The following is an 18,517-nucleotide window of genomic DNA, read 5'->3' on the forward strand; positions in this document are numbered from 1 at the left end:
TGGCCGTCTAGAAATTCACTGATTCAAACCTGGACAAAACGAATCTAGCAAGCAGATTGAACTTACAGGTTCTAAAAGAAGGACAGAGTCCTTATCAGAGGACAACAGAAGCTGACAGAGGAGCCTGATAACAATCGGGTGGGCTGAGCCTGGCCAGGTGTACCTGAGGTCCAGACCTCTCTCTTCCCACGGGGTACTGGAAGAGGCAGCGTAAGGGAGGTGTGCATTTCCTTAGGGAAGGCACCCTGTTGACTTCCATTACCCAGCTGGCCTGGGAGGCGAGCTGGCCTGAATGGAAGGCAGGAGGCATCTCTAGAAGGAAACTGACAGTTCTGCCTGCAATGCTACTCCTGACCCTAGTCTGTCCCCTCGACAACAGTGGTTACTTTGGAAGCTGGGCGGAGTAAAGGGCTTTTTCAGTTTGGAGCCCACGGGGTCTGTGGCTCTGACCCAGGAGTTCTTGAACCCCTGGTGGATAGTTAAGCCAAGTGCCCACCCTTGTGGGTAATGTTAAAATTACAAACTCAAGGGGCCAGCGTTATGGTGCAGCAGGTTAAGCTGTTGACTGCGACACCAGCACTCCATTTGAGTGCCGGTTCGAGTCCCAGCTGCTCTACCTCTGATCCAGCATTGTGGCTAATGTGCCTGGGAAAGCAGTGGAGGATGGCCCAAGTGCTTGGGCCCCTGCCAACTATGTGGGAGACGCCAGTGGAGTTCCAGGCTCCTGGCTTCAGCCTGGTCCAGTCCCAGCTGTTGTGGCCATTTGGGGAGTGAACCAGCAGATAGAGGGAGAGACAGAGTGAGACAGATCTTCTATGTGTGACTCTGCCTTCCAAATAAATAAATCTTTAAGAAATTACAAATTCAAGGTCTTTCTCATAGGTGTATCATGGTTTTACTCTCTCGAGTCCATGGTTCGTCTTTCTGGGAATGTGTCATTTTCTTGGATGTCATCTAATTTGTTGGCATGCAGCTGTTCGTGGTCTTACCCTTAATTTTTGTTTCTGCAAAGTCAACAGAAAGGTCTCCCCTTCTAATCCTAATTTCAGTAACTTGAGGGTCTGTTCTTTTTGGCTCAGTCGGTCTAGCTAGTTGGGTGTGTTGATCTTTTCACAGAGCCGAGTGTGGTCGATTTTTCTCTCTCGTTCTACTCTATTCTGATCATTTCTGTCCTAGTCCTATTCCCCTCCTCCTGCGTGCTTGGAACTCTGCTGTGTTTTTCTGTTCTGTTTAATGTGGAAGCTTAGGTAATGGATTTATGATCCTCTTGTTTTTGTTTTGCGTTTTTATTTGAGAAACACAGAAAGACACACACACACACACACACACACACACAATCCATCTGTTGGCTTACTCTCCAAATGCCTGCAATGGTTTTAAGCTGGGGGCCAAAGCCAAGAGTCAGAAACTCAACCCACATTTCCCATGTAGTGGCTGGAACCCCGTCACTAGAGCCATCACCACTGCCACCCAGGTAGCACGCAGGTGGCATCAAGAGCTCACTCTCGTGCAGAACCCGGGCCTTGTGTATGGGACACAGGCATCCTAACTGCCTAAACACAAGGCCCGAATGCCTGCCCCTTCCTTCTTAACGTAGTCGTGGCCCCCATTGTTTTCTCTCTGAATACTGCGTTTGCCGTATCTCAGAAGATGGGGAATGTTGTCGTTACATTAATTCATCTCCGCATTTCCTGATTTCTCCTGTGACTTCTTTGATCCGTTGATTATTTGGGGGAGTTTAATGCCTAATGTCTACAGATCTGTGATTTTTTCTGCCATTAATCTCTAATTCTACATTGTGATAATATAATCTGTACAACTTGAGTTTTTAAAATATGTATCGAGGCTGGTCTTAGGGCCCGGCATACGGTCTGTCCTAGAGAATGGTCCATGTGCCTTTGGGAAGAATGTGTGTTCTGTTGTTGGGTGGAATGTTATATAGATTTCTGTGAGGTCTAGTTGGCTTGCAGTGTTTAGTCTTCCTTTTCCTTGTTGCTCTTCTGTCTAGTAGTTCTATTACTGGAAATCCTCATCTCTTAATGTTGAATTGTCTCTTTCTCTGGTAAGTTCTGTCTGGGTCTCCTGTTAGGTGCAAATATGTTCCGAATGCTCCATTTTCCCAACAGAATGACCCTTTACGGCTTCTCCCGTTGTCTTCAAGAACGTTTTGGTTTAAAGCCTGTTTTGTCTGGCATTGGTAGAGTCACTGCAGTGACTGCTGTTCGCATGAAATAGCTTTGTCCATTCTTTTATTTTCAACCTATTTGCATCTTTGAGTGTGAAGGGTATCACTTGTGGATGGCACGTAGTCGGACCTTGCTCCATGAGTATCCAAAGGAGGGGCTGGCGCTGTGGCACAGTGGTCAGGCCACCACGTGCAGCACCTGCACCCCACATGGGCGTGCCCCCTGAGTCCCGGCTGCTCCGCTTCCAATAGAGCTTCCTCCTAGTGCACCTGAGATAGCAACAAACGGTGCCACAAGTCCTTGGGCCCCGTGGGAGACCTGGGTAGAGTTCCTAGCTCCTGGCTTCACCCTGGCTCAGGACTGGTGCTTTGGCCTTTTGGGGAGTGAACCAGTGGATGGAAGATCTGTCTCTCCCTCTCTATCACTCTGCCTTCCAAATAAATTAATTTTTAAAATACTGGGGCCAGCACCATGGCTTAGTGGGTAAAGCCACCACCTGTAATGCCGGCGTCCTATATGGATGCCGGTTTGAGTCCTGGCTGTTCCTCTTACGATCCAGCTCTCTGCTATGGCCTGGGAAAGCAGTAGAAGATGGCCCAAGTCCTTGGGCCCCTGCACCCACATGGGAGACCTGGAAGAAGCACCTGGCTCCTGGCTTCGGATCAGTGCAGCTTCTGCTGTTGTGGTCATCTGGGGAATGAACCAGCGGATAGAAGACTTCTCTCTTTCTCTTTGCTTCTCTATAACTCTGCCTTTCAAATAAATAAATATCTTAAAACTATTTATTCATTTGAAATACAGAGTTACAGTGGGAGAAGGGGAGAGACAGAAAAAGAAAGAGACTCTTCTATCCACTGGTTCACTCCTCAAATGAAGACAACACCAGGGCTTGTCCAGACTGAAGCCATGAGCCAGCAGCTTCTTCCAGGGCTCCCATGTGGGCGCAGGGGCCCAAGCAGTTGGGCCAACTTCTGCTGATTTCCCAAGCGCATTAGCAGGGAGCTGGATAGGAAGTGGGGCAGCTGGGACTCCGACAGGTGCCCTTATGGGATGCCAGCATCACAGGCGGCAGCTTTACCCACTCTGCCCAGGTCATGATTCCTGATGGCGTGAGACAGAAAGGCAATGTAGCTCATGCAAGTTCCCAGGGCCCCAGGCTCCCCTCCCAGCAGCTTTGCACCCCAAGAAGGGAAAAGCTCCTCTCTGAACTGAGCCGGCCCCCAGGTGCCTTGTGGTGCTGCCACCGGAAGAGGGAACAGATGCCGGGCGGGCCGCACAACAGGTGTCCACTGCAGGGCGGCTGCACCAGCCTCATCCCGCAATGTAAGCTAAGCCCTTAGCTGGGTTCCTGTTGTCAGCATTAACAGGGCACTCTTCCGCCTGCCCTTTCCACCCCAAACCAGGTGCCCTGTTGCCGGACAGGGCAGCAGCATCCCATGCCCCTGAGCCCTGCAGGGGGCGCTGGGCAGACTCCTGACCTCCGGCGCCTCTTGCAGGCGGCCCTAGGGTCCTCCTCAAGGCAAAGCCAGGCCCGGGGCAGCCCTGTCGCCTCCTCCAGGCAGCACACATTGGCCTCCACCTTTCTCATTGAAAGAACGTACATGGAGCAGCCGGCACTTGCTTAGCCATGTCTCAGGGTGCCTCCCTGCCTGATACATCGCAACCTGCTTGGGACCAGGGCTGGGGTCTCATCCGCCTGCGGCTGCCTGCCTGGGCACACACAGGAGTCTGCAGGCGGCAGGGCCCGGGCTGAATGGAGGACATCAGATCCCGGGCCATTCAGCTCCTGGCTGCCCGTTAGGAACCCAGCTCAGCAGACAGAGGCGGCTTTGTCTGGCCCGAGACAGCTCCCTCTCCCTTCCCTGGTCGTAGGACTGCACGTTTTCCAACAGATCCTGATTCTTAACGTGTTTCTTTAAAGGTCTATTATGGGAGCCGGCGCCGCGGCTCACTAGGCTAATCCTCCGCCTTGCGGCGCCGGCACACCGGGTTCTAGTCCCGGTTGGGGCGCCGGATTCTGTCCCGGTTGCCCCTCTTCCAGGCCAGCTCTCTGCTGTGGCCAGGGAGTGCAGTGGAGGATGGCCCAGGTGCTTGGGCCCTGCACCCCATGGGAGACCAGGAGAAGCACCTGGCTCCTGCCTTTGGATCAGCGTGATGTGCCGGCCGCGGCGCGCCAGCTGTGGCGGCCATTGGAAGGTGAACCAACGGCAAAGGAAGACCTTTCTCTCTGTCTCTCTCTCTCTCACTGTCCACTCTGCCTGTCAAAAAATAAAAAAATAAAAAAGGTCTATTATGGACGATTTATATATAACCCCCTCAAAATGAGCTGGGATGATGTGAAGCGCCCCACGCCCTCACACAGCTCCAGCCGCCAGCTGCTCTGAGCTGGTCCCTCTTCGTCTAGCATAGCTGCCGCGTACTCTGCCGTATTTGGAAACAAATCCAGGCATTGTGTCCCCCATGAGTAAACTCAATACAGATTTCTTACAGGTCATTCTGGAAAAATAATATATATATCTACACAGGTAGTTCTAGAAAATATATATAAAAATATAGGCACACATGTTTATATGTGTGCACAGTACAATATAAAATAATACTTATGAAAACAATGACAATGTTTTTAAAAGATTTATTCATTTGAAAGGCAGTGTTGGAGGAGGGAGGGAGATCCTCCATTTGCTGATTCACTCCCCAGATGGCCGCAATGGTCAGAGCTGCACCGATCCAAAGCCAGGAGCCAGGAGCCAGGAGCTTCTTCCAGGTCTCCTACATGTGTGCAGGGGTCCAAGGACTTGGGTCATCTTCTACTGCTTTCCCAGGCCATAGCACAGAGCTGGGTCAGAAGTGGAGCATCCGGGTCTCGAACCGGCACCCATATGGGATGCCAGCACTGCAGGCAGCGGCTTTACCCATTATGCCACAGCACTGACCCCAAACAATAACAACTTTTAAAAAACATTTATTTGAAAGGCAGAGTTACAGAGAAGGAGGGAGGGAGGCCCTCCATCTGCTAGTTTACTCCCCGATTGGCTACAACAGCCAGAGCTGGGCCTATCCAAAACCAGAAGCCAGGAGCTTTATCCGGGTCTCCCACGTGGGTATAGTGGCCCAAGGGCTCAGGCCATCTTCCCCTGCTTTCCCAGGCCATAGCAGAGAGCTGGATCAGAAGTGGAGCAGCCGGGACTAGAACTGGTGCCCATAAGGGATGCTGGCACTGCAGGCAGGTGGCTTTACCCGCTATGCCACAACACCCATCCCCAGTGACAATTTCTTTTTTTTTTTTTTCTTTTGACAGGCAGAGTTACAGTGAGAGAGAGAGAGAGAGAGAGAGAGAGACAGAGAAAGGTCTTCCTTTACTGTTGGTTCACCCTCCAATGGCCGCTGCGGCCGGCGCACCACACTGATCCAAAGCCAGGAGCCAGGTGCTTCTCCTGGTCTCCCATGGGGTGCAGGGCCCAAGGACTTGGGCCATCCTCCACTGCACTCCCTGGCCACAGCAGAGAGCTGGCCTGGAAGAGGGGCAACCGGGACAGAATCCGGCGCCCCGACCGGGACTAGAACCTGGTGTGCCGGCGCCACAGGCAGAGGATTAGCCTAGTGAGCCGCGGCGCCGGCCAACAATTTAACATTCTCATAGTTCCCCAGTTGCCTCAATGTGGTTTCGTGTTTTTTGTTTTTTAAGACGTCTATTTTATTTGAAAGGCAGAGGGAGAGGGAGAGAATCTTGTATCCACTGGTCTACTCCCCAAAAGGCTGCAACGGCCAGGGCTGTGCCAGGCTGAGGTCAGGAGCCAGGAACTCCATCCGGGTCTCAGGTGAGTGGCAGGTGCCCAAGCACTTGGGCCATCTTTTACGGCGTTCCCCAGGCACATTAGCAGGGTGTTCAACAGGAACTGAAGCAGCCGGGACTCGAACTGGCATTGCAGGCAGTTTATTTTCTTAAGGAGCTAACTTGTTCCAGCAGTTTCCAGAAACACAAGATCCCCACCTCAGGTCGGAGGAGCCCCACTGGTACTTAGGGGGACAGCGAGCTGTGCTGAAGAGCACATTTCCTAGCGCACTTGGGGCTGGGGGCGCCGTGGGGCTCAGCGCGACCAGGGAGATGGGGGGGCTCCCAAGAGGGCGCCCCCCCAGGAGCAAGCCGAGCACCTGTTACTCTCTTCCTGGGACGTGGTTTCAGGTGCTCCAGCAGCTATTCTGGACCACGGAGTGATGTTGCATGTGGGAGCAAAGCTGGGATGGCAGACGGACAAACTTCCCAGCCCATTGCCGTCTGCAGTCTAAAATCGCTTAAGAGTAGGTTCTTAACACAAATCTTGGTTTCCTTTTTTTTTTTAATCTTGTGATTTGTTTGAAAGCCACAGAGCCCGACAGATCTCCCTTCTGCCCTGTTCACTCCTCAAATGCCCGCAACAGTCGGGGCCGGGACTAGGCTGAAGCTAGGAGTCTGTCCCACGAGAGTGGCAGAGACCCAGGGCCACCACCTGCGGTCCCCGGGATGTGCGCCAGCGGGAAGCTGCGATGGGGAGCGGACAGGAGACTCGAACCCAGGTACCGTGAGACGGGACACGGGCCTCCCAGGCAGTGGCTTCAGGCTGCACCGAACACCTCTTAAGGTGGCAGCTTAAACATGGCAGGCAGTAAGTCTGAGGCTCGGTCTGGAATTAGCACAGCAGCTCCAGGGAGCGTCGGCTACCTACGTGCCTAGTGACTCCCCAGATACCAAGCTAAGCACGTGCGGGATCGCGGATTCCCATCCAGGGCGGCGCCCCCCACCCCCACCCCCCAGCAGCCCCGGCCGACCCAGCCCCACCTCCCCAGGCCCGCTCGCTCCCTGGTCCCCGGGGGTCTCTCCGGAGCCAAAGCTTGGAGCTCCCACCCCGCCGCCCCTTCGCTCAGCTCTGAGCCCCGGAGGACGCCGTTAGTGCCTGTCCGTCTCTCCCCTCTGACGGGGGCTGGCGCCCCCTCCGCACCTGCCAGGGAGGTGGGTGGGTGGGCGGCGTGGCTGTGCAGGGTTCTCCACGCACGTCCCCGCCTGCTGGGGCCCTGCCCCTGCGGCGCGTCCATGCCCTGCGCCAACGCCTGCCCCGAGCGCCCCCTGGTGGCCTAGGCGGGGCTGAGCGTGCGCCGCAGTGCCAGGACGGCTGGCTCGGCCCGCAGGAAGCCTTACAGCGGGCAGGGCGCTCTGGGACACGGACTGCATGCACCTCCCTCCCTCCCAGACCCCGTCCCACCCCCAAATCCCCTACACGGGGAGAGGTGCCGGCTTCCGGGCCCCGCCCCCCGCCCTCCTGAGCGTTCCTGCAGCGCAGGGCTGCCACCTCTCCAGCAGGTGTACTGGAGCCACAGCGGGCTCCAGTGTTCTTCAGATTCGTTGTGATTTGTAGATACAGTTCTAAGGATATAATGCTATTCACGGCATATAACTTTTTAAAACTTCTATTTATTTGAAAGGCAGACTGCCAGGAGACAAGAGAGGCAGACATCTTCATCGGCTGGTTCGCTCCCCAAATGGCCCCACAGGCTCAATGAAGCCAGGAAGCTAGAACTCCACCCAGGTCTCCCTGGGGATGGCCAGGACCCAAGGACTCCCCTGCTGCCTCCCAGGTATTAGCAGGAAGTTGGACTGAAGGGAGGCAGCTGGGACTTGAGGACTTTCACAGCGTCAAATGGCAGCGCCACCGGCCGTAACACCCACACCCAAAGTATGTAATTTTAATTGAGCCCTTAAGATTTATTCTTTATTTGAAAGGCAGAGTTTAAGAGAGGGAGAGAGGGGCCGGCGCGCCGCGGCTCACTAGGCTAATCCTCCGCCTTGCAGCGCCGGCACACCGGGTTCTAGTCCCGGTCCCGGTTGCCCCTCTTCCAGGCCAGCTCTCTGCTGTGGCCCGGGAGTGCAGTGGAGGATGGCCCAAGTGCTTGGGCCCTGCACCCCATGGGAGACCAGGAGAAGCACCTGGCTCCTGCCATCGGATCAGTGCAGTGCGCCGGCCATGGCGGCCATTGGAGGGTGAACCAACGGCAAAAGGAAGACCTTTCTCTCTGTCTCTCTCTCTCACTGTCCACTCTGCCTGTCAAAAGGCTAAGAGAAATCTCCCATCCACTGGTTCACTCCCCAAATGACTGCAACAGGCTAGGCCAAAGCCAGGAGCCAGGAGCTTCTTCCAGGTCGCCTACGTGGTGCAGGGGCCCAATCATTTGGGCCATCTTCTGCTTTCCTGGGGATCGGAAGTGGAGCAGCCAGGACTTGAACCGGCGCCCATATGGGATGCCAGCATCACAGGTGGAGGCTTAACCTGCAGTGCCACAGTGCCAGCCCCTCAACTGAACATTTAAAACAAGAAGTTTTTCTTCAAAATTACTCTGGTTGGACTACATGTCACTTAAATGTTGAAACCTTAGCGTCCCAGTCAAGATGTGCTATGTGAAGTCAGTTAAATATCCCATTCATGTAATATTACAGGCTGCAACATTCAGATGTATTGAGTTAAACAGATGAGAGATACACACTCAAGTTTTCTTTTTTTTTTTTTTTTAAGATTTATTTGAAAGAGAAAGGGGGGGGAGGCAGAGAGAGGTTTTCCATCCACTGGTTTGCTCTCCAATTGGCTGCAACAGCTGGAGCTGCGCTGATCCAAAGCCAGGAGCTTCTTCTGGATCTCCTATGCAGGTGCAGGAGCCCAAGGACCGGGGCCATCTTCCACTGCTTTCCCAGGCTACAGCAGAGAGCTGGATTGGAAGTGGAGCAGCCAGGTTTCGAACCGGCGCCCGTATGGGATGGCAGCACTACCTGCTGCACCACAGCGCCGGCCCCTGCATACCTTCAAATGCAGGCCGGCAGACACCTTAGAGAAGCGAGGCTGAACTTCTCACAGAGGGCTGTTTGCTTCGCACTGGCGCAGGTGGGAGGGACGTGAGGCCAGTGGCAGTGGCAGTGGCAGTGGCGGGGCAGCCGTGCGGGCCGAGTGCTTGTCTTCGGGAGTCGGGGTCTGTGCCTGCCAGGTCTGTGTGGCACACGTGTGGGAGTCAAGTGGACACATGCGTCCTTCGTCCCAGACACACCTGCAGCCCACTCAGCGCTCCTGCCTCCTACAAGCAGCCGAGGCTGCCGCAGCTCTCTGATGTCGCACTGGAGAGCCGCCCACGGCTCCCGACAGCTGAGGCCGGTTCTAGGGCCTCGGCCGGGGCCGGGAACTACAGGGTCCTTAAAATCCTCTCTCCTGGTTCTAGGTGGGGAGCGGGACCCCGGGCCCGGTGTCACGGCAGCCTGCAGAGCCTGCCAGGGGGTGCTGGTGAGTACAGCTGTTGGGGCTCCAGGCCCCCACTCCGTTTTCAGGATGATGTGTGTCCCAGGTCCCCCCTCCCAGGAGAGGGGCAAGGCGTCAGGAAGGCAGTGGCAGAGAGGGAGGCTGGGGAGGATTCTGGGGGATCCCCTCCCACACCCCACTGAGGGCGCCGAGGTGAGTCCTGGGGCAGTTTACAAGCAGCTGCCCCGACTTCACGACCCGCGCATCCCCCGCTGAGCTGAAAACGCACAATGCAGGGCTCTAAGCTCCAGGGCTCTAAGCGCGGTCGGTCTCCATCCGGGAACCCCGGAGTCTCAGGCTTACTACACAGCGGCCTCTCCTTGAGCCCACGAGGCGCTCACCCAGGCACCGCACGGTTTGCAGGCCCGGCAGCGGGAGTGCGGAGACTGGAGTTCGGCTCTTTGAGGACCTCTGGCAGAGAACCTGTGAGGTCTGCCTTCTGAGCCCTGCGGGCAGCTAGGCAGATTGAGGGTCTACATCCGGGGGGAGGGAGTAGGGGCTCCCGTATCAGCCCTGGGCGGCATCACCGATAGCGTGCTGGCAGGTCCATAGGATGCTGGCCTGCTGAAGGAGAATCCATCAGGTTTCGGAGGTGGGGTGGGGGAAGAGTCTGGGCAGAGACCAAGCGAAACTGTTCCCTTTGTCTGAAGGACCTGCTTAGACAAACGGCAACAGCGCCCTCTGGTGGCCACCGAAGGCCAACGCTTCAGAAAGGACTGGCAGCGCTGGCTGAACCCACTGAGCATTGGCTTCGTCTGCAAAATTCACCCCAGGGGCTGCCGGGTAGACGGGCTCTGACAGAGAGCAGCACTCCCTGTGAGCCCCAGGCCCAGTGGGTGTCCCCCACTCAGCAAGAGTTGGCCAGGGCTGGAAGCTTCAGGCGTGGGGTGGACTTCACGGGAGGCGGCTTTGCGAGGCTGTGGAGGAGCGGCCTCAGCCTGCATTTGCAGTCAGGAGTCGTCAGCGCTCCTGGGACAGGGACCGGACTCTAGGCAGGGTCTCTCCAAAACTGATCCAGCATCTGCTCTGCAGGTCAAAATCATCAGGAGCCAGCCCCGCTGGCTGCCGAGAGGGCGCGTTCCGCGGGGCCTGTTAGCTTAGTGATGGAGGCCCAGCCGTTCGCCAAGGTATGTACACATTTTATTTAAAAAAGTTTACATTTTCATTATACACAACTATTAAGAGGTTATAGTCAGAGGCTGCGTTTGTCCTGGGGACAGGCATGCCCACGAGATCATCACAATGCGAGGGAAAAGGTGGAAGGGAGGAGATTGGGTGAGAAAAAATAAGCAGAAAAAAAGCTTAGATCTCAATTAAGGGCTGGTATGTCCCTTTTATCTCTTCAAGTATCACACAATATGTACCAAATACAATCAGTATATAATGGCCATTTCTTCCCAAGCCCACAGCCAAGACACGTATTTGCTAAATTAACAGGACTGGCCCTCGCTCGGGTGAGTGGAAACGGGGCTCACCTGAGGACTGACTATCGCTTCCCAAGGGGCACCCCCCCTCCAATGGAACTGCCGCGGTGTTCAGTAGCCACAGAAAGTACGAACATGGATTCAGAAGTCCAAAGAAATGCAGTTCTTTGCCCAATCAGAAACAATCTGATCTCCCTCGAGGGAGGGGATGAAATGACACTGGTGAGCTTCCGCTCGTGACTGCGTCACTGAGCCGCCGAAGGGCCACTGCCTCTTAAAGTCAAACACGAGGTTACAGCATCCGGACCCCGGGGGCAGGCTCAGGCTCTGCCGTGCCTCTCAGCTGTCCCAACAGAAAGCCTGGTGAGAGGCCAGGCTCAGGCCAAGGCCAGCGGGGCGCAGCAGGGGGCTTCCACCACCAGCTGGCTGCTACAGCAGCTTGGGAAGTGGCCGAAAAGTGCTGGGTCCCAGAGAGCTTTTATGGCACCGTAAGAGAACCATCTCACTTCTGTAAGATAAAACGCTGGCCGAGTTGGAACAGCGCCCTCCAGTGGGCGGCGACACTGCACGCAGCCAGGATGCCAACGCCCAGGTTGGTGGCCCTGGTACTGGGGAGTAGATGCCGCCGCCTTGCTCGTTGGGTGCCTGGCCGGAGCCTGAGCTCATTTACTTCAAGGCTCGTGCTGGTAGGGGGTGACCGTGGGCAGCGGGGAGGGGCCATGGTGTCAGTAACCCCTTCCTCTCCCACCTCCTCCTGGGGGCCCAGGCTCACAGCCAGGCCTTCTGCCCCTCTAAGTTGTTCTGTACTCCCCTCTCCCAGGTGTGGGGAAGGCTCCTGTTCAACCTCTCAAGTCCATTCTGCAGTGTAGAGGGGAAAAGCCCCACTGAGCTCACACAGGCCAGGCCTGGCCCACAGAGAGACTTGCACGGGACAGAGCGTGCAGTGCTGTGCCTTCGTCACTCAGCTCCCCCACCTACCCACAGCAACCCAGCACGGGGCGGCCGCCCCATCCGCTCTGCTGTTGGAGCTCCTGACCGGAGGCGAATGATATCTTTGCATTCGAGAAAAGTGGATTCAGGTGAGGGGCAGGCTGTCCTGAAACTTGGTTCTAACTAGCTGTTTTTGGACAAGATCAAAAGCAATTCTTATCTGGACATTATTTTTTTGAAAGGTAATTAGAGCACTATTGTTTATACAATATTGAAAAAATACATTTTTTTTATTGTTTGAACTCAAATCAGCACCCAGCACTTTAAGTCTACCCTAAATAGCACCTACGGTAAAAGTTACAGCACAAGCACACTGCTAAGGTCAGCAGGAAAGCGAGCCGGACGGTGCTGGCGGGGACCCTCCCTCCCGCGAGCAAGGGACGAGTTAAAGCACACCATCACGTGTTCAAGTTAGTTCTACCTTCCAACAAGCCACAAACGCTAGAGGGCGATCAGTACAGTTAACTAACCACAGCCCTACACAACCGCACTTCCCAATTTTAAAGAAAAACCTTTTCCTTCATGCCCGTAATTAACATAAAATAAGTAAATTCTTTGTATTTTTTTATTTAGGAAAATAATCATGCTAAAAGCAGGTTGTCCTTTATATAGATTCTCAAAGAAAAGATTGATTGATTGTGCTTTTTAAATAAAGACAGGGCGGCTTCCACCCTCATCGACTTCCGACTTCCGGAGCACAGCACTTCTAAACTAAAACCCAGAGAAAGGGAAGGTGAGCCCAGCGGGACATTCAGAAATTGTCTTTAGGATTGGCTGATTCTGCTCTTGTCCCATTGGCTGGAACAACACCAACAACACAACCACACAGGGCTGCAGCCTGAAACTCCTCCCACCCCTCCTCCAAGAGGCAGCCCGGGATCTGGGATCTGGGATCTGGCCGTCAGGGTTGGCCAAGCAAACATTCCAACTCCCTTCCTCTGTCTCTGCTTTCAGGACCTGTCTCCCTGCACCCTGAGCCCCTCCTTCCTAGTCAGCCATCCCTTAAGAAAAGCTTTTTCCACTTTGGCCACTTTGGGTACAAGAAGCTTTATTTATTCCAATTATTTATCTGTGTTACATTTAGAATGCACGTCGCGTCTACAATACCCATTCCCAGATAAGGACCAGGCTGCAGCCAGGAACGGCAGCAGAAGAAGAAAACCAAACCAAAACGCCAAGGAGCATGCCCCAGCCTCACAGGCAGGGCATGGCTAAATCTGTCACCTGTCTAAGCACAATTCACACACAACCCCCCGACCCACACAGAAACCACCACCCTTTAACGCAAAGCTCTCCACGCCGCCGGCCGAGGGGCAGCATGTGACCAAACCTCTTCCCGGTCCCTTTTGGGTCTGGCTTACCAGCTTGACCTCAAGAAAAACAATCAGGTTTTGAAAACACTTCCAGAAGGTTCTCCCAGGCAGAACGCTGTGGCAGCAGGGCCCGGCTGCGTGAAGGGCAGGAATCGACACGTAAGAATGTACTTCATGAAGTCTCGACCCCCCAGTTAGCTTCGTTTCCTACCATGACTGCACAGGCCGGGGGCCAGCGTGGGCCCACTGGGAGGAACAGCTCGGATTCCTACGTGGCTGGCTCTCAGTGTTCCCAAGGCAGACCTCTTTCTCCCCCAGTTCTTCCTGACCACTTCGAGAAAACACTATTCTGTCTGCATGTCCAAGTGCCGGCTGGTTTGGTTTGTTTCTTTGGAACCATCAATAAAAGAAGCAACTTCTTCCTGTCATTCTTACGTCTACCTATCAGAGCGGCTAGTTCTTCTGACAGTTCAGTAGCACACAAGCTGACTTGGCCAAACGGACTCATGAATGCATGCATTCGGACCGCATATTGCTACCAAAATGGAATGTGGGAATATGCTATGCACCTCCAGGTGAGAAATGACCAAGAAATCAAGATCTAAAGGGTGATATATAATATATATATATCAATGCTATTATTCATAAAAACCTTGTTTAGTAATAAAAAAAATTGCTTTGTTTAAATATGAATATTATAGTCTGCTTCTCATGGTTAGGAAATAATAGTCTTTCTGAAAAGCAGGTGCTTTTTCTACTACAACTCCATGTCCTGGGCCTCGTCTTCCGAAAAGTCTGACATTGAACTCTCCGACGAGCTGTCCCCGGTGCCCTCTTCCTGCTCTTTCAGCGCCTCCTCCGTGGCGTACTTCTGGATGTACTCTGCACAGGGCGGGGAGGAGAACACGTGGGCAGTGAGTGGCCGGGCACGCGTGGACTGGCTCCCACTTACCTTCAGCGCGAGGGGGAGCCATCTCCGGAGCGGAGTCCACGCATCTTGCCCCCGAGGAGGAGGGACGGTCAGGAGGGGCCACGCGGAACTTCCGACTTGCAGGGGAATAATAATAAACACGGCGCCCACCCACGGTGTTGCTACTTTTTAAGACTGATTATTTGAAAGGCAGGAAGGGAGACAGAAGTCTTCCACCTGCAGGTTCACTCTCTAAATGGCTGCAATGGGCTGGGCCAGGCAGAAGCCAAGAGCATCCTCTTGATCCCCCATGTGGATACAGGGGTCCAAGCACTTGGGCCATCCTCTGCTGCTTTCCCAGGCACATTAGCAGGGAGCGGGATGGGAAGTGGAGGAGCCAGGACTCGAACCAGCGCCCATAGGGGATGCCTGTGGTGCAGATAGGGGCTTAATCCACCGTGCCACAGTGTCGGCTCCTCTTTTTTACTGTGTAAATACATAATTCACCACCCAGGCTGGGACTAGTCATTTATTAGGAAATCTCCCATCCTTTTCAGATTTGCAGTTATATAATTACATCAGCTCAGCTCTGCTATTTTCGAAACAGAGCTGAGTCTCAGCAGAGCCTGCCCGTCAGCTCTGGAGCAGCTGGCAAGAGCAGTACCGCAGCCGGCCTGGGACGAGCCGCCCTGCGGAGACAGGCTGGCCCGAGTGCTGGGACCGTGCACCGTTCCCCCGACTCTGCTCTTAGGAACAACTGTGTTTATGCAGCAGACACCGTTCCCCAGTCAACAGCGCCTGTGTGTGGCAGCTCAGAATCCTGTCTGGCGCACGAGGAGGACGCGCACACGCCCTCATGTCCTCATGTGCTGGCCAAGTAAGGGAATGGACCCAGCGGGCCTGCCCGGACCGAGTAACCAGGCCAAGGGCTCTGGCTAAGAACATTCTTAAAACTGTTCTAAAGGGTTCCTGAAAAGAATGTGTGACAGGTAACTTAGATTCCCTTCAAATTCATTAGAACAACTTTATACTGAGATAAAGACATTCAACCAGCCATGGCCAGGTAGGAAGTTACCTTTCAGCGAGAAATGTTTTGGTGCTGTAATTTGATAATATCACCTTCTTTAGTATATCCCAGGGAACAAATGCTTAGTAAGCACTTACTAAGACAAGGCTTTCAGGGAGAGAGAAATGAAAAGCAAGGTCACTAATGAAGAGTCAGCGGACGAAGCTAAAAGGCAGGAGCCGCAGAGGGCCAGCAGGGGGAGGCAGTCGCAGAAGGGCCCTGGCTGAGGGCCCAGGAAGGCAGCCACAGCCACAGTGAGTCCCAAGCCTTGCCAGGCTTAGCTCACAAAAGCTAAGAGGTTGAGATGTTAAAACACAACACTCAGAACTCTGTGTCTTCCTTCTTAAAAGAAAAAAGACTAAAGAAATAAGGCAGAATGTAAAGGTTTTGCTATAAGTGGATGGTCATGGTTTTTCTGCATGTTTGAAACTTTCCATGGCCAATAAAGGAAGCACACAGAGTTCTAGCTTGATTTGTCACAGGCTGATGTGTTTAGAAGAGGAAAGATGATTAATGCAGTACCAGAGAGCCCTGCTCTGAGCAAGGCAGTGACAGCTTCAGTTCTGCAGGCTGTCCACTATTTAAACAGGTTTCCAAAAACGCACAAGACAGCAGCAACTAAGTATGAGGACAAGGCACACACACCGAGTCCTGCCGTGAGCTGTCAGGGTGGGGGGGGTGGCCACACAGATGGAAACGCTACACCCACCTGGAAATCACCTACCACGGAAGCTGTGAGAGGTGAACGAACTCCCCGAGGGGCGGAGGACAGGAAAGGGAACCCCAGGAGCAGCTCTTAGAAGAACACTCAGGTTTACACGATGGAATCCCAAGTTTTCAGAGAGGTAGGGCATAAAACAGCTACGCTGCAGAGATGCCCATGCCATGGGACTCGAGGGAGGGCCAAGGGATCAGGAACTGCCGAGATCACAGATCCAGCAGGTGCACTGGCAGAAGAGCAGGTGCATTTTGAAGACTGTTAATGTCTCTCCTTGTTGGGGAAGGTTTATGCAGCTAAATTTTCACTGTGAAAAGTTCTCCCACATGACGATCTCAAGGACATGCCAGCGGACACTGGTCAGCCCACATGGGCCCTCAGAACTTCTGCAGTCTTATTTTAATGAAGTTCACTTCCTGTTAGCCTGTAAATTGTATTAAGCACAGGAAAACAGGGTTCCAAATCCTAAAAGGAGGAGCAAACCAGTGCCACCACCACTCCCACTGACGCTGGGGTCCACTACTATCTTATTTTAAGCTAGAGGAAAGTTATTTGGAGTTAAATAACTTAGGAAGGCTTTTAAAGCCTCCCCGAATTAAGTTCTTCTGACTCCAGTTAGCCCATCTGCCTCTCACCTTTAATTTTCTGCTTGTATTCTTCTGGCCGGTGGAGGTACATTGCTGCAGCATCGCCGTTCAGAGGATCGATGGGGTTGGGGTAGGCCAGCAACTGGGGCAGGAAGGACTCAAATATATTGGTAAGATCTGAAGAGACAGACAGACACGTCAAGCCTAGGAGCATTCAAGTTCACCTACAACTCACTTGCATTCAGTGGTCAAAACTACTTACCTTTGTGGGTGCTTAACTACCTGGCGACCACTTATTTCCACAGGCATATTTCCACTGCCTAGGACCTGTGTTATACAGTCAGTTGAATGCTAACGGAACATTTAATCTTAATTAGAAGAACCAGATAGACGTACCTGATATTTGTCACAATTTAATTCACTCCATTTACCAAACCAAAAAGATTTGGAAATACTACATATTTACTACAACAGGTACTCTAATACTCTGTAGCACCTTACATTCTTATAAAATGAATAACTGAACGGGTCATCTTCTATAACTCCCAAAGCTCCCTATTGAAAAAGCATTCAGCTGCCAGCTCTTAAAAGAATTGAACAATTTTACAGGCTTGACATTTAATTCAATTCTCCTAACAGAGGTCAATTAAGCAGTTTTTCAATCATCCTGAGTAGTGATGACAGGAACCTATATGGACCTGCCAAAAACTACATCAAATCAGATTAAGCACCAATCTACTGCATTTCTTAATTCCATTCTCAGCCAGGTGTGACTTTTCCAAGTGGCACTGTCTGGAGACCGTGCTGTCACAAACAGGGCTACCATTGGCACCAGTGGGTAGGGGCCACGGGGGCTGAGCAGTGCCCACCCCCCATGATTATCTGGACTAAAATGTTAGTAATGCTGAGCTTCAGAAATGCTACTCTAGAGAAAACCTTTTTGTAAAGGGGTCAAATGAAATACTTCAGGCTTTGTGGACCACATTACAGTCTTCGTTAAAACTACTCAACACTCAGCTATGCCCCTGTAGCACAAAAATAGGCAAAGACAAGAGGTACATAAGTTGGTGTAGCTGTGTTCCAACAGACCTTTATATGTAAAAACAGCCACAGTTAGCCTAACTTTGCCTAGAAGACCCCACACGTGAGAGGCCTTGCTTATACTGTAAGGTTAAGCAATGGAACAGAGAACAATCCAGAAAGCACAGCTCCGCAGAACCTTCTGCAGTGGTGGAATGGCTGCACCAGCCACAGCCACAGCCTGCAGAAACATGGCTGCCGGGATTCAGGAAACGAACTTTTCATTAAAAAGTGGTTTTTTTCTCCTAATTTTATTTGAAGGGCAGATCAGAGAGACAGATGGAGAGACTGGTTCATTTCGCAGATGTGTACAATAGTTGAGGCGAGGCCAGGCCAAAGTCAGCAGCCCCAAAACTCCATCTCAGTCTCCCCTCTGGGTGGCAGGGACCACGTACCTGCTACCGCCCAGGGTGGGCATTAGCAGAAAGCTAGACTGGAAGCTGAGGAGAACTACTACCCAATGTAAAGAGCCACACGGGGGTAGGAGCCCCTACATCTGGGGAATGGCGTGATGGTCCCACAGCAGCTGGCTCAGCCCTATTCTCATGCACCAGATGTCGACCCTGACCTCTGACTGGAAATTACAGACCTGTGGCCGTCCACCCAGGGCTATCTCACCTTCACAAGGCCAAGCCCAAAGACACACATTAGAGGAAGCTTCCCACGTACCAGGACACAAATGTTGAAAATCCAAATCAGAAAAGCAAAAACAGAAACAACCTTCTGAGATAAAACCCAAACCATATGCCGTAAGATTTTTCCTGCCATTTATTTTATAATTGCTTTAAAAAAGTAAGCAACATGTTCAACAAATCAACAATTATTTGCAGCACAAAACCATTAGAAAGTGTTTTTTAAGGGCTAAGGAATAGAGGAAGCACGCTTAAGGGCTTCAACGCTGGGTGGAGAAAGGCCCTACAATGGTATCTACAT

At 52.9% G+C, this 18,517-nt stretch overlaps 1 protein-coding gene and 1 long non-coding RNA gene across 4 annotated transcripts in view; one reads left to right on the forward strand and one right to left on the reverse strand.

Moving 5' to 3' along the window:
- The window catches only part of LOC138849066 (uncharacterized), a 31,584-nt gene extending 18,330 nt beyond the window's left edge, over nucleotides 1-13,254 (forward strand). The window contains exon 3 of the long non-coding RNA XR_016231035.1: nucleotides 9,420-13,254. This is a non-coding gene — a long non-coding RNA (uncharacterized LOC138849066). The remainder of the gene's footprint in view (nucleotides 1-9,419) is intronic.
- The window catches only part of UBE2H (ubiquitin conjugating enzyme E2 H), a 110,744-nt gene continuing 102,846 nt past the window's right edge, over nucleotides 10,620-18,517 (reverse strand). For all 3 annotated transcript variants that reach the window (XM_008258202.5, XM_008258200.5, XM_089328582.1), the window contains 2 exons: nucleotides 16,553-16,681; nucleotides 10,620-14,105 (listed from right to left, as the gene is read on the reverse strand). In XM_008258202.5, the coding sequence (XP_008256424.1) occupies nucleotides 13,981-14,105; nucleotides 16,553-16,681 (254 nt within the window). In that variant the 3' untranslated portion in view covers nucleotides 10,620-13,980. The remainder of the gene's footprint in view (nucleotides 14,106-16,552; nucleotides 16,682-18,517) is intronic.

This window comes from Oryctolagus cuniculus, chromosome 3, assembly GCF_051225735.1.
Source record: "Oryctolagus cuniculus isolate XC-2025 breed Fujian yellow rabbit chromosome 3, ASM5122573v1, whole genome shotgun sequence".
Classification (NCBI taxonomy): Eukaryota; Metazoa; Chordata; class Mammalia; order Lagomorpha; family Leporidae; genus Oryctolagus; species Oryctolagus cuniculus.